The 16,781-nt window shown below is 38.6% G+C and overlaps 1 protein-coding gene across 1 annotated transcript; it reads right to left on the bottom strand.

Annotated features, from left to right (window-relative positions):
* Positions 1 to 10,104: 10,104 nt before the first annotated feature.
* LOC309852082 (olfactory receptor-like protein DTMT) lies at positions 10,105 to 11,049 on the bottom strand (the record flags this gene model as incomplete). Its single annotated transcript, XM_082708314.1, has 1 exon — positions 10,105 to 11,049. The coding sequence occupies one exon, from the start codon at positions 11,047 to 11,049 to the stop codon at positions 10,105 to 10,107; it is 945 nt and encodes a 314-aa protein (XP_082564440.1).
* Between the last annotated feature and the right edge of the window lie 5,732 nt (positions 11,050 to 16,781).

The following is a 16,781-nucleotide window of genomic DNA, read 5'->3' as shown; positions in this document are numbered from 1 at the left end:
ATACTTTGGCACCCCCATTCTTTTTGTGACCCTGGGATCCTGAGGCCATCCTATCCCACCTGGGATTCTTCCCTACTTTGCCACTTGAGCCCCTTTCAGGCAGGAATGTCCCCCTCTGGAGCAGACTTCTGAAAGTTCCAATTTTGCACTCTGCTGCTTATAATACTTTCCAATAGCCAGCTTAAGGAAGTTCTCTCCCACGAACGACAGTTGATCTTCCAATATATTGCCTTGGACACTTCTCCATACCTCCTACCTTGCAAAAAGTGGTCACTTTTCTATTTGTAGAATCCTAGAAATCCAACAGAACATTAAAAGAATCATTCACTATATCAAAGGGGATTTATTCTTAGGTTACAAGGGTGGTTCAGTATTCACAAATCAATGTGATACACCATATTAATGAAAGAAAGAATAAGAACCATATGATTCTTTTAATAGATGCAGAAAAAAACATTTGACAAAGTACAATATCCATTCATGATTAAAAAAAAAAACCCCTCAACAAGTGGGAATAGAGGGGACATACTTCAACATAATAAAGGCCATATATGAAAAACCCACAGCTAATATCCTCCTCAATGGGGAAATACTGAAAAGATTTTCCTCTATGGTCAGGGATAAGACAGGGATGTCCCCTCTCACCATTGTTATTTAACAAATACTGGAAATCCCAGCCTTGGCAATCAGACAACAACAACAAAAATGAAGGCATCCAAATGAGCAAGGAAGAAGTCAAACTTTCACTATTTACAGATGACATGATACTCTATGTAGAGAACATGAAAGAGTTCACCAAAAAATTGTGAGAGCAGTTACCCAAATTCAGTAAAGTCACAGTATACAAAAACCAACATCCAGAAATCTGTTGCATTTCTAGACACTGGTAATGAAACCTCAAAAAGAGAAATCAAGGAATCAACCCCATTTACAATTGCACCAAAACCCAAAGACATGTAGGAATAAACCTAACCAAAGAAGTGAAAGGTCTGTATTCTCAAATGTATAAAACTGATGAAAGAAATGGAAGAGGAAAGACATTGGGATGGAAAAACTTACCATGCCCATGGATCAGAAGAACAAGCATTGTTAAATTATCTAAACTACCCAAAGCCATCTACACATTATATGCAATCCCAATCAAAATACCACTAGCATTTTTCACAGAGCTAAAACAAACAATCCTAAAATTTGTGTGGAACCACAAAAGACCCCAAACAAGGAAGGCTGGAGGCATCACATATACAGATCTCAAGTTACATTACAATGTTGTAGTGATCAGGGCAGTATGGTACTGGGACAAATACAGACACATAGATCAATGGGACAGAATAGAAAACCCAGAAATAAACCCACAATTATATGGCCACTAACTCTTCAACAAAGCAGGAAAGAATATCCAATGGAAAAGACAGTACTTTCAGCAAATAGTGTTGAGAAAACTGGACCATTTTCTTACACTGTACACAAAAATAAGTTCAAAATGGATTAAAGAATAAAATATGAGCTTGGGGAATCATTAAAATGAGCTGTGTGGGACTGTATGGGGCTCTTTCCATAGTATAATGGGACAGATAGGACCATGTCTAAAATCCTGGGGAACACTTGGGTGCTACTTAGTATTTTATCTACTTAATAATAAATCTTAATGGAAAGTCTAATAACCTAATAAAGACAGGACCAAAAAGGGTGCATATTCCCTAGGAATGAAGTTTCCCATTATACTACAAAGAGGTCCTAGTGGGGTCTGGGTGGCTCAGTGGGTTAAAGCCTCTGCCTTCAGCTCAGGTCATGATCCCAGGGTCCTGGGATCGAGCCCCACATCGGGCTCTCTGCTCTGCATGGAGCCTGCTTCCTCCTCTCTCTCTCTCTGCCTGCCTCTCTGCCTACTTGTGATCTCTGTCAAATAAATAAATAAAATCTTTAAAAAAAAAAAAAAGAGGTCACAGGCAGTAACCTCTTTCACACTGGCCTTTACAATCTCTTACTAGATATGTCTCCTGAGTCAAGGGAAACATAATAAAAAATAAACTACCGGGACTTCATCAAAATAAAAAGCTTCTGCACATTGCACTACTGGGTATTTACCCCAAAGATACAGATGTAGTGAAAAGAAGGGCCATCTGTACGCCAATGTTTATAGCAGCAATGGCCATGGTTGACAAACTATGGAAAGAACCAAGATGCCCTTCAACGGATGAATGGGTAAGGAAGATGTGGTCCATATACACTATGGAGTATTATGCCTCCATCAGGAAGGATTAATACCCAACTTTTGTAGCAACATGGACAGGACTGGAAGAGATTATGCTGAGTGAAATAAGTCAAGCAGAGAGAGTCAAGTATCATATGGTTTCGCTTATTTGTGGAGCATAACAAATAACATGGAGGACAAGGGGAGATGGAGAAGAAAAGGGAGTTGAGGGAAATTGGAAGGGGAGGTGAACCGTGAGAGACTATGGACTCTGAAAAACAATCTGAGGGTTTTGAAAGGGTGGGGGTGGGAGGTTGGAGGAATCAGGTGGTGGGTATTAGGGAGGGCACGTATTGCATGGAGCACTGGGTGTGGTGCAAAAACAATGAATACTGTTATGCTGAAAAGAAATAAAAAATTTAAAAATAAAAAGCTTCTGCACAGTGAAGGAAAAAATCAAGAAAACTAAAAGGCAACCTACAGAATGGGAGAAGATATCTGCAAATGACACAGCCAATAAACAGTTAGTGTCCAAATATATAAAGAACCTATCAAATTCAACACCCAGAAAATGAATAATCCAATTAAAAAATGGACAGAAGACATAAACAGACATTTCTCCAAAGAAGATATACAGGTGATCAACAGACACATGAAAATATCCTCAACATCACTTGTCATCAGGGAAATACAAATCAAACTACATTGAGATATCATCTCACATCTGTCAGAATGACTAAAATCAACAATGTAAGGCATAACAGTTCTTGGCAAGGATGTGGGAAAAGGGGAACCCTCTTTAACTGTTGGTGGGAATGCAAGCTGGTGCTGTTTCTGTTCTGTTACCTTCATTCTGTTACCATGGGAAACAGTATGGAGGTTCTTCAAAAAGTTAAAAATATAACTACCCCTGTGATCCGGCATTTTTTTTAACAGATTTACCAGAAAAATACAAAAATGTTAATACAGAGTAATACATGCTCCTTATGTTTATAGCAGCATTATTTATAATACCTAAATTATGAAACAGTCCAAATGTCCACGGACTGGTGAATGGATAAAGATGATGTAGTGTGTGTGTGTGTGTGTGTGTGTGTACACAATGGAATATCACTCAGCCATAAAAAGAATGAGATCTAGTCATTTGCAACAACATGGATGGACCTAGAGAGTATTATGCTAAACAAAATAATAGGAAAAAGACAAATACCATATGACTTCACTCCTATGTAGAGTTTAAGAAACAGAACAAAGAAACAAATGGAGAAACAAATGGAGAAAAAGAGAGAGAGAAAAGATAGAGAGAGAGAGACCTCTATAGTAAACAAACTGATGGTTACCAGATGGGATGTGGGTGTGGGGATGGGCGAAATAGTTGATGGGGAATAAGGAGTACACTTGTCAGGCAATGGGTGTTGTATAGAATTGTTGAAGCACTATATTGTACAATTCAAACTAACACAACACTGTATGTTAACTATATTGAAATTAAAAAAAAAAAGAATATCCCCTAGCAAGGGGCCCCATTACACAGTGACATATTGTGTACCAGTAGGTCAAAGGCAGCCACTTTTTCCCCCCATTCTTTAAACAGCTAGTAACTTTAAATACTTTAACTTTAAAGTAATTTAAATACTATTTAAAAACTTTAAATAGTTTTTTAGTACAGCACCAATGAAATACATGCCTGTATCTGGAATCCTGATGTACAAAGGGGGGAAAAATGTATCTCTACACGCTAAACTCTTGCATGGCATGTGAGGTACTCATAATTCATTCATTCATTCATTCATTCATTCATGAATTTTTATCTCTCTCTGCTCCCTGTTGCTTTCTGAACATCTTTGATCACATTTATATAAGCTAAAATTAAGGTGAATATATATACCAGTTTGTCCTGTATAGTCCCATTATTAGATTCCTTTTACTCTCAAGGTATATTCCAGTTTGATCTATGAATATATAATACAATAAACATCCTCAGGATGAGGAGACAGCTCTAGAGTTCTTCTATTGGTGTTCATATATATCCATGTGGGTAACAGAGTATCATAAATTATACACAAAGAAACGATAATAATAATTATTATTATTAATGGTAATAATAATAATTCCAGTTCATTGTGATGTGCTAGTCAATTTCCTGGTTTTGTTAATGTAACCTAGTTATATAAAGTGGTACCACTGGAGGAACCTGGATGAAATATAAATTATCTTTCTGTACTATTTTTTAAATTTCTTATGAGTATATAATTATTTCAAAATAAAAATTTTATATATATCTAAATTCCAGTTTGGACAATAAATTATATGACCTCTCAGCTAAATGTACATAGTTTTGTCACACTTAACCCCCTTTCTTGACTTTACAGTTACTTCATGCAACTTCCCTGATAGTGCAGCCACTCTGGAAAACAGCATGTGGTTTCCTCAAAAAGTTGAAAATAGAGCTACCTTATGAACCAGCAATTGCACTACTGGTATTTACCACAAAGATACAAATGTAGTGATCCAAAGGGGACCTACACCCCAATGTTTGTAGCAAAAATGTCCACAATAACCAAACTATGAAAATAGCCCAGATTTCCACTGATGGATGGATAAAGAAGATGTCATACACACACACACACACACACACACACACATATACATATACTGGAATATTATGCAGCCATTAAAAATGAAATCTTGTCGGGGCACCTGGGTGGCTCAGTGGGTTAAGCCTCTGCCTTCGGCTCAGGTCATGATCTCAGGGTTCTGTGATCGAGCCCCATGTCAGGCTTTCTGCTCAGCAGGGAGCCTGCTTCCTCCTCTCTCTGCCTGCCTCTTTACCTACTTGTGATCTCTGTCTGTCAAATAAATAAATAAAATCTTTTTTAAAAAATGAAATCTTGTCATTTGCAATGACATGGTTGGAACTAGAGGGTATTATGCTAAGCAAAATAAGTCAATCTGAGAAAAACAATTATCATATGATCCCACTCATGTGTGGAATTTAAGAAACAAGGCAGAGGATCTTAGGGGAAGAGAGAAAAAAATAAAACAAGATGAAACCAGAGAGGGAAACAAACCATAAGAGACTCTTAATCATACGGAAAAAGCTGAGGATTGCCAAAGGGGAGGAGGTGGAGGGATGAGGAAACTGGGTGACGGACATTGGGGAGGGTAAGTGTTATAATGAACACTGGTTATTATAAAAGACAGATGAATCACAGACCTATACCTCTGAAACAAATAATACAGTATATGTTAAATAACTGAATTTAAAGTTAGAGAAAAAGAAATGGTTTTTAAGTTTTTGGAATCAGGATTTAAACACAGATTGGATGGCAAAGCCAGTGCTCTTTGCCTTATGAGTGAGACCTCCTGATGACCAGCTTGGGAAACAATGGAAAGGATCCAAGAAACTGTATTTAAGTTTTGAAAATTAAAGTAACTCTATTCAAAAAGGTGCACCACTTTGGAAGACATTTTGGCAATTTTTAAATAAAGGCAAACATAGGCTTGCTATACAGCACAACAATCTTGCTCCTAGCTAGTTACCCAACTCATATGAAAATAGGTCTATTTGATTCTTTTTGATGCTGCATCAATCTTAAAACTTCTGCATAGCAAAGGAAACAACAGAATGAAAAGGCATCCTATTGAATGGGAGAAAATATTTGTAAATATCTAATGAAGTTACATATCCAAAGAATGATATCAGGATCTCAAAAGGATATCTTCACTTCTGTGTTCATTGCAGCACATTATTTACAATAGTTGAGATATGGAAACAATACAAAAGTCCTTCGACAGATAAATGAATAAAGAAAATGTAATATATACATACAATGGAATATCATTCAGCCTTTAAAAAGAAAGAAACCTTGATATTCAAGACAACAGGGATGAACTAAAGGCCATTAGGCTAAGTGAAAAAACCCACTCACAGAGGGACAAATACTGCATGATTCCGTTTTAGATAGGAGGTATTTAAATAGCCACGCTAGAAGACAAGAAAAATTGAATAGTTCTTGTCAGGGGCCAGGGGGAGAAGGAAATGGATTGGTTTTTTTTAATGGGTATACGATGTTTTTGTTATATAAGATGAGTAAGTTCTAAAGATCTGATGTACAATATAGTGCCTACAGTCAATAATATAGTATTGTACACTCTAAAATATGTAAAGAGGATAGATTTCACATTAAGAGTTCTTATCAAAAAAGAAAAGAAAAACCACAAAGGAACAAAAGGAAATCCTTGGAGATTAAGGATATATGTAATATCTTGGTTATGGTGATAGTATCATGGATATAGGGTAAGTCTATACTCATCAAGATGTATACATTAAATGTGCGCAATTTTTATCACACTTCTGTAAAGCTAAAAAACAAATGGAGTATAAGGGCAGTGAAAGCTTGGGGATATATAGAGTTCATTTTTTTGCAGGTTGATTGAAGTTCTCATAGAGCACCAAGGGGAGGTGTCTACTGTGAAGATGAAAGTAAAAATTGGGAACTGGTGACAGATCTGCAGATAAGGATGTGGAGGTAAGCAGAATATATGAAAAGGATTAAAATAATGGATTTAGATGCCATCAGCTTGGGGAGACAATAGGAAACAAACCATCCAAAGCTGGGTTCTAGACAATGCCATACATGGGGTTAAGACTGAAAAATCAATGGCTTTGTCCCTTATTGCTGAGATGGGGGGAAAAGGAGAAGAAACCCTAAAATTAGACAGTCCAACACCAATTCTGGGACTTTGGCAAGTCATCAAATTCTGCATTTTCAATCTTTAAGATGGTGATAAGATTCCTCTGTGGAATCATCATAAGAGTAAAATAAGAGCATGGATGTAAAACTTGCTTAAAAATTCCAAAATACTAAGCAGAAGGGAGACACCCTTAAACAGTAAGGCTGTTAACCAGGCTCTGAGTTTCCCATACCTGTGGGAGTAACCTGTAAGGTCCTAGGTATACATTAGCTCCCAGGTAAAGACAGACTAAACTATTGTAGCAAATAAAAGGTCCACTTTAGGTTCAGGCCAGGTCAGAATGTAGACCTGAGGATAAATCAGAGGAGAAAAGGTTAAAAGACAGAATGATGTGAACTGTGTTTGGGAAGAAGTAGGTAAAAATCTGCATTCAATGATGAAAATCCAGTTTATCAGAGGTAAGCAGAGGGGCAAGATGCTTGAGTTTTAGTCAATATTGACCTGGGAGATCAGGGTATTATTTAAAGCAGAGTTGTAGTTTAAAAAAAAAAGCACATGACATATTAGTTGTTTAACAACTGGAGACAGAAAGATCAATTAAAGGCTTAAAAATAATGCTTCTTCAGTCACCTGGGAATAACAAAGAGAAAGACCTTGTTGGCAGGTCACTGAGACCCCCTTTTGCAGTGCAACTACATAACTCCACTTCTTTTATGTATTGAACCATTATTATGTCATTTTATTTAATTTGTGTATTTTTATTATATTCAATTAGCCAACATATAGTACATCATTCATTTTTGATGCAGTGTTCAACGATTCATTAGTTGTGCATAACACCCAGTGCTCATCACAACATGTGCCCTCCTTAATATCCATCACCTGGTTACCCCTTCTCCCCAACCCTCTCCCTTCTGTAACCCTAATTTGGTTCCCAGAGTCCAGAGTCTCTCATGGTTTGTTTCCCTCTCTGATTTCTTCCCATTCAGAGCTCCCTCACTGCCCACATGATTCTCCATGCTATTCCTTATGTTCCACATACAAAGTGAAACCATATGATAATTGTCTTTCTCTGCTTGGCTGATTTCACCCAGCATAATCATCTCCAGTTCCACCCATGTTGATGCAAATGGTAGGCATTCATCCTTTCTGATGGCTGAGTAGTATTCTATTGTATATATGAACCACATCTTCTTTATCCATTCATCTTTTAAAGGACATCTCAGTTCCTTCCACAGTTTGGATATTGTGGACATCACTGCTATGAAAAATGGGGTTCATATACCCCTTCTTTTTCACTACATCTATATCTTTGGGGAAAATACCTAGTAGGGGAATTGTTGGGTTGTAAGGTAGCTCTACTTTTAACATCTTGAGGAACTTCCATACTGCTTTGCAGAGTGGACGTGCCAGCTTGCATTACCACCAATAGCATAAGAGGGTTCCCCTTTCTTCTCCACAGCCTTGCCAACATTTGTTGTTTACTCTCTTATTAATTTTTGCCATTTTAACTGGTGTAAGGTGGTATCTCACTGTGGTTTTGATTTGTATTTCCCTGATGGTGAGTGATGTTGAACATTTTTTCATGTGTCTGTTAGCCATTCGTATGTTTTCTTTGGAGAAGGGTCTGTTCATGTCTTCTGCCCCATTTCTTGACTGAATTTTTTTCAGGTGTTGAGTTTGACAAATGACATTACAGATAAAGGGCTGGTATCCAAGATCTATAAAGAACTTATCATGGCTAACAGACACACGAAAAAATCACTACAACATCACTAACCATCCGGGAAATACAAATAAAAACCACAATCACATACCACCTTACACCAGTTAAAATGGCAAAAATTAACAAGATACCAGCCCTTTATTTCTAATGTCATTTGCAAATATCTTCTCCCATTCCATAGATTACCTTAGTTTTGTTGACTCTTTCTTTTGCTGTGCAGAAGCTTTTTATCTTGACGAAATCCCAAAAGTTCTTTTTTGCTTTTGTTTCCCTTGCCTTTAAAGAGGTGTCTTGAAAGAAATTGCTGTGGCCAATGTCAAAGAGGTTACTGGCTATGTTCTCCTCTAGGATTTTGATGGATTCCATCTCACATCAAAGTCTTTCATCCATTCTGAGTTTATCTTTAGGTATAGTGTAATAGAATGGTCCAGTTTCATTCTTCTGTGGCTGTACAATTTTCCCAGCACCATTTATTGAAGAGACTGTCTTTTTTTGCACTGGATATTCATTCCTGATATGTCAAAGATTAGTTGACCATAGAGTTGAGAGTCCATTTCTGGTATCATAAAAACCATCTATGAAAAGCCCACAGTGAATATCATTCTCAATGAGGAAAATCTGAGAGATTTTCCTTAAGTTCAGGAACACCACAGGGATGCCCACTCTCACCACCTTTGTTCAACGTATTACTAGAAGTCCTAGTATCAGCAATCAGACAACAAAAAGAAATAAAAGGCATTAAAATTGGCAAAGAAGAAGTCAAACTCTCTCTCTTCACAGATGACATGATACTTTATGTGGAAAATCCAAAGATTCCACCTCAAAATTACTAGAACTCATACAGCAATTCAGCAATGTGGCAGGATACAAAATCAATGCACAGAAATCAGCTGCATTTCTGTATGCTAACAATGTAACTGAAGAAAGAGAAATTAAAGAATCAATTCCATTTAAAATAGCACTGAAACCATAAGATACCTAGGAATAAACCTAGCCAAAGAGGTATATACAGTAGAAACTACAGATCACTTATGAAAGAAATTGAGAAAGACACAAAGAGATGGAAAAACTTTCCATGTTCATGGATTAGAAAAATAAACATTATTAAAATGTCTACGCTGCCCAAAGCAATCTACACTTTCAGTGGAATCCCTATCAAAATACAATCAACATTTTTCACAGAGCTGGAACAAACAATCCTAAAATTTATGTGGAAACAGATAAGACCTCAAATTGCCAGAGGAATGTTGAAAAACAAAACCAAGGCTGGGGGCATCACAGTCCCTGACCTCAAGCTATATTACAAAGCTGTGATCATCAAGACAGCATGGTATTGGCACAAAAACAGACACATAGATCAATGGAACAGAATAGTATGTCATTTAAACAGAAAATGTCATAGTGAAAAAAGGCCTGGGCCAATATTCTGATATTAATAACAATGTATCTACTTGATAAAACAATGTAGAAGTCCCTGGCTTTACCATTATACAGGGAAGGTAATTTTTTTCTTGAAAAGAACTCTTTCCAGGGCCCCCTTCATGTCTCTGTTCCTTAGGCTGTAAATGAAGGGGTTCAGCATGGGGGTGACCACAGTGTACATCATGGCCATGACAGTCTCCTTAACAGTAGAATTATTAGTTGATGGGCACAAGTAGAGACCAATAACTGTCCCATAAAAGAGAGACACCACAGAGAGGTGGGAGCCACAGGTGGAGAAGGCTTTGTGAATACCCCTAGCAGAAGGGACCTTGAGGATGGAGGACACAATCCGTGCATAAGACATGATAATGAGCAGGAATGGGATGACAAGAATGAGCCCTCCCATGATAAATATCACCAATTCATTAACTCGAGTGTCAGAGCAGGCCAGCTTCAGCAGAGCAGACATATCACAAAAAAAGTGGGGGACTTTGTTTTCTGCACAAAACCACAATCTGGCCATGAGCAGAGTGTGTAACATAGCATGGAACATGGTCAGTACCCAGGAAAGCACCACCAGGGAGAGACAGAGCTTGGGGTTCATAAGGCTGGTGTAGTGCAGGGGGAAGCAGATGGCCACATAGCGGTCATAGGTCATGGCCACCAGAAGGAAGCTCTCTAGATCTGCAAAAAACAGGAAGAAGTACATCTGGGTCAAGCAGCCAGCATAGGTAATGGAGGAGATTTGGCCCTGCATGGTTTGTAACAACTTGGGAATGGTCACAGAAGAGAAGCAGATATCAGAGAAAGACAAATTGCTGAGAAACAAATACATGGGCGTGTGGAGGTGGGAGTCCAGGCGAATGAGGATGATGATGATAAGATTCCCTAGGACAGTGGTAACATACATGGCCAGGAACAGGGCATAGAACAAGTCTCGCTGATCTGGATCAATGGGCAGGCCCAGGAGGACAAATTCTGAGATGACAGTTTGATTCTTTCTTGTCATGCTCTGTGTCCAGTATCTTTTGTCCATTATAAACCTGAATAAAAATGAACAATTTCTATGATACAAGATAAGTTGTTCTGCAATAATTGATTTCACTCTCATTATCCAGAACAGCATTCTGTAACCACAATATAACAAATCACTAAATCCAATCACTTTCAGACTTTTTTCATTTCTCACTCCTTACCATTTAACAATGGTTGTTAAAATGTCAAATGGTTGTTAAAATGTCAAATGGTTTACTCTTCCCTCTCTTCTGAAACACTCTTATCTCTTATCTTCTGTGTGAAAATCCTGGTTCTCAGCCCTTCATTCTCAGGAACTGTGATTGGTGTCCTCTATAACGGTATCTTATGTATCAGTGTTTTCTTGGGCCTTTCCCTAAATACTGTTCTCTTATAAAACCACATATACAGCCCTAAAAGAATGGCCTATTCCCATGGCATAAATTACCATGTAAATCTCATTGATAAATCTCTATCACCTCTCTTCATATACAATCACAAGCATCTTTGGTTCAGTAGATCACAAATAAAACTCATGATCTCACCCTGCCCCCCTCCCAACCTGTACCTCTACATCTCTCACGTAAAAGAAATCCAGGCACAGGTCATACACATGAGAGTTTTCTTTCCTTCCATCCTCTCTCATCCTCAATATCCAATCCGTCAACACATCCTAAAGATTCAGCTACATTAAAAACCTCTTTCTCATTCATCCATTCCTTATCTCAACCTTCACTATCCTGACTGGGCTGACATCATGTCTTGTCTGTACTATTGGAACAGCCTTTTTCTCTTCACTTTTCTCCTTACTTCCACACTTGAACAGTTTCTCCTTCTGGAAGCCTGAGTGGCTCTGTCCATTAAGCATCTGCCTTCAGCTCAGGTCATGATCCCAGAGTCCCAGGATTAAATCCCACATCAGGCTCCCCACTCAGTGGGGTGTCTGCTTCTCCTTCTGACCTCCCCCACTCGTGCCCTCTCTCTTTCACTCTCACAAATAAATCTTTATGAAAAACAATCTGAGGGGTTTGAAGTGGTGGGGGAGTGGGAGGTTGGGCGGACCAGGTGGTGGGTATTGGAGAGGGCACGGATTGCATGGAGCACTGGGTGTGGTACAAAAACAATGAATACTGTTATGCTCAAAATAAATAAAATTTTTAAAAATGTTAAAAAATAAAATCAAATCAAATAAATTGGAGGTGGAAAAAAAATAAATAAATCTTTTAAAAAACAGTAACAAAAAAACACTCTCTCCTTCAATATCCTTCATTAATACTGTGGCATTCTAAGATGAAAATCTGAATCATCATTCTCCCTAACATCTTCATGGAATTCTCATTGCTCTTAAGATAGAAGTCAAGGGATGCCTGGATGGCTCAGTCAGTTAAGCATCCACCTTTGGCTCAGGTCATTATCCCAGAGTCCTGGGATTGAGTACTGCATCAGGCTCCTTGCTCTGCAGGGAGCCTGGTTCTCCCTCTGCCTCTCCCACCTGCCCATTCTCTTTTTCATACTCTCTCTCAAATAGATAGATAAAATCTCATTTTAAAAAGATAAAAAGCAAAATTCCTCTCAAAGGAATTGCACAAAAGATGCTTCAACAACTTGCTGACTTCAACAGCTTCACTTGGCCCCATAGTGACACTCACATTCACCTCTCCAGAAATGCTGGGCTTGAAAGGCACAATTTCTTGCCACCAGTCTTTTCTACTTGTTGTTCCCCCTGCCTAGCATCTTCCTCTCTCTGCTCCCTCCTCACCTGGTTTGTTCCTACTTACCCTTCAGCATATTATATGTCATTTACTCAGCTGTATCTCTCCTGGCCCCCTTCCCCAGACCAATAAGAACCTGCTACTATGTTTTCCAGGCATCCCATACTTGCCCCTCAAGCACTGAATGCCTAGGAGATTGGTTACAGCTGTTCTCCCTATTGGATGGTAAACATACAGGAGAGGCCACGTCTGCCTTCATGACTGCAGAAGTGTCAGCACCTGGCACAGTGCCTCGATATAGCCAATGTTCCGTAAATATTCATTGGCTGTGCTTCAGGCTGAGACATGCATTCCTTCAACTTTAGAGACAGCAAACTTCTATTAGAATATTTACTTCTACCAAATCATCTTATAACAAAAATTAATAACTTCCAGCACTTTATTATAGAATTGCCTGACATAACCCTGTTACTCATGGAAAATTTGAACTTCAACTATGCTGCTCTTTAACCAAAATAGCTGACCCAGTATACATCCACACCGTCACTATTTCCTTTAGCTGTATCCACAAGATTCAGTGATATTGCTGTTAAAAAAAAAAAAAGAAAAGAAAAGAAAGAAAGAACCTGATGGATCTCGAGATTTAGTAACTTGGGGATAAAAGGAAGAAATACAGGTAATTTCTGGATTTGAGATCTTATATAGAAATATTTATGAATATTATTATTAAAAAAAGACAAAATGTAACTGGTGAACTGATGTAACTGGTTTAACAGGTTACACCAGTGTAACCAGTTATGTAACCATATGATGGTGTAACATCAGACAAAATATTTCTAGGGAAGTCTCAGGAGGCAGGGAGATGAAGAAGAGGAGGATTATCATACCTGAAGAACCTATCCTGAAGAATGTCATACAACATGGAAAAACAAGACTCTTGGATTAGAAGGACCCTAATGGATCAGCTCATTCACCCTTTGCCCAACCTACCCAGTATGCCTGAGGGTGACACCGGCACACTAACTTAAGGTCCTGTTTCCCTTTGTTTACTAAGACATGTTAGTGCCAGCTTTTGTAGTCATCACCTGTGTCTGCAACATCCCTTCTCAAATCTCCCATTCTATACATCCCTAGGCCTAAGGGGCCCTGGATCCCAGAGGAGTCTAGATCCTAAAGGAACTCATTAAAGACACAGAAATTACCCAGGACCCTTGTGACAAATGCTCTGAGTCCTGGAGCAGTGACTGATTACATCACTGATCATACCTCACTAATCTTTGGGGGAAGATGGGGAAGGAGAGAAGTTCATAATATGGATGTTTAATCACTCCCTGTTTAGGGAATGGACAGTAGTCCCATGGGGCTGGAGCCTTCCTTTTGGAAGGTGAAGGAGGATGCTTAGAGAAGCCATAGAAAGGAATAGGGACAAGGCTATGAATTCCTAAAATATCTTACAGGGTAAAAGGCTTTATTGCGGGCAAGAAATCGTCATCAGTGGTCTTTGAAGAAAGTGCCATGAAAGACATATTTTGGAAAAATTCCCAGGGTGGCATCACCTCTCACTACAACCCTGTTTCTCATAAACATACTCAAGGGGAGAGATAAACCTGCAGCTAATAAAGATTAGATCCCTAAGACCCAATCATATGCAGATGCATAGGAAGTACTGGAATAAAAGGTAACTATCCCAGATCATTTCAATTTTTCCTCATGCAGTGATGGAAAAGAAACCCAGATTTTCATTCCATTGAGGTATGTTTAGCTTCTTACATCTGTAGAAAACCTTAATAGCACCCTGCCACCACTATCCGCATGTGTCAGATTACCTCCTAGTTTCCAGTTGTTTCTTACTCTGTATTGGTCATAAGGCCATAGCTAATATTTATAACTCCTTCTTCCATATTTCTTCTATGTGTATCACTGTAGCTACATGGTTTCTTTACATTCAACTTTCATTCCTTGCGAGTCCAAATCCTCAGTGTTGATGTCTTTATTGGGTCACTATGGTTTTCCATTATCTTTTACTAAGTAGTACTCTAAAGAACCTCCTGGATATCAGGCATGGTCTTTCCTCATTGTGTAGAGAAATCCAATTTTCTATTGTTAATTTAGACTTAATGACTCCCAGACAGTATCATAGCTCCTTTCTTTGCCTGTTGGTTCATTAACACAAAAAAACCTAAAATGGCCAAGTGGCAGTCTCAGCTTCCCATAGAATAGAACCATTAAAGCAATCCTGGTAGAAACATTCTTTAGGAGATGTACCAGAAACTTCTTGTGCAGCACTTCAGATTCTCTCAGACATCTTTGATTCCAGCTACAGCTGCAATAACTAGTTCCGCAGACTTTAACCAGCTTCACAGAGATATAATCTAACTATATTACTTCAGGCCTGCTCCACCTGATTATTGCATCTTGTCATAGGGTTTTTCTGCTTCCACAGGGTAGAATATCACAGGTAGCCAGTTTAATACTGATAATACTGATGTCAGGGAATCCAGGACCCATGTGTCAACCCTTAAAAAAAAACAAGTGGTGGGAGCTAAGGAATATACGCTTCCCATTTTCACTATGCTGGACAGTTCTATGATGCATTTCAACAAGCCTTATTCACCAGTAGTGGTCAACTTAATAAGGCACCCCACTCCACTTATTGGTTGTCCTTTCTTCATTATTTATACCCTTCTGTCTCTTCCTGTGAGATAACAGTACCAAAAAAATACTAGCAAATAATAAGATTTTGTTTGCATTTTGAGCAACCCAGACTATAACAGAAAGTAAGATCACTAAACCAGAAGCCTAAAATTGTCGGGGTGGGAAGCAAAATTTTGTGAGGTCATCACTTGGTGTAATAATGACAAAAGTCAGTCCTGCTACCACCTCTTGATTCCCAGACCCATATATCATGGCTATGGGAGAAGTAGCACCATGTGTGGGTTCCTGGTTCATATTCCATAGAAGTATACACCAATCTTTTTGGGATGTGATCTCCCAACTGGCATCACAACTTTGGTATAAGGCAGTAACTGCGAAGCCAGACAAGAACTTGCTATCATCCTCTGCATCCTCCTTCCATGTACCTTCCAAGGGATTTCTCCATCGTAATTGATTGCTTTTGAAGCTGGAGACTATTACTCCCCTCCACTTATTCGTTTTATACAGTGGTGAGCAATTGAGATCTTAAACATGAGGGCAGGGAGAGGAGGTAGGGAGGAAAGACCAGAGTGCAGATGCATTTTAGAAGGACAGATATAGGAAAATAGAGAATTAAGTGTAAATTATATATAAATATACAAACAAATATATATTACATATGCACACTAAATATTTGAAATAATTAAATGAACTGCATAGACTAGCAGTTCTTACATAATTCTTTTTTTAATCTAGTATCTATTTTATTAGCATTTTTGGAAATCTATTTAAGACCAGTATTTTTTTTTTTTTTGCTTACATTTTTTTTAAATTTCTTTTCAGCGTAACAGTGCCCCAAGGCACCTCTTGATACACCCCTCCCTTCAAAGACATCTTCCCAAGGGCTCCAGCCTGCCTGATCTCTGCCTGTCCCTGTCTCCTCCAGGGGTCTGTCTTGTCTGAGCAGCTCCCTTTGATCTGTTAGGTCTTTATCTCAGGAGCTTTCACACCTGCTGACACAGACCTCCTCTGTCTCTGGCCTCCTCTGGAGTCCTTGCCTTTGATGCTGTATCTCTATGTTCTCTACCACCCTCTTTTTTTTTTTTTTTTCTTCAGGTTTTCATGGTTTTATTTTTTTTTTAATTTTTTATTTCTTTTCAGCGTATTCATTGTTTTTGCACCACACCCAGTGTTCCATGTAATACGAATTCTCCCTAATACCCACCAACTTGTTCCCCCAACCTCCTACCCCCTCCCTTCAAGACCCTCAGGTTGTTTTTCAGAGTCCATAGTCTTTCATGGTTTACCTCTCCTTCCAAGTAACAGTACTGATGTGGGCACCCTTGTCTTATTCCTGATTTTAGTGGAAATGTCCCCATAT

This window comes from Mustela nivalis (assembly GCF_964662115.1).
Source record: "Mustela nivalis genome assembly, chromosome: 17".
Classification (NCBI taxonomy): domain Eukaryota; kingdom Metazoa; phylum Chordata; class Mammalia; order Carnivora; family Mustelidae; genus Mustela; species Mustela nivalis.
This window is presented reverse-complemented; position numbering and strand designations above follow the sequence as displayed.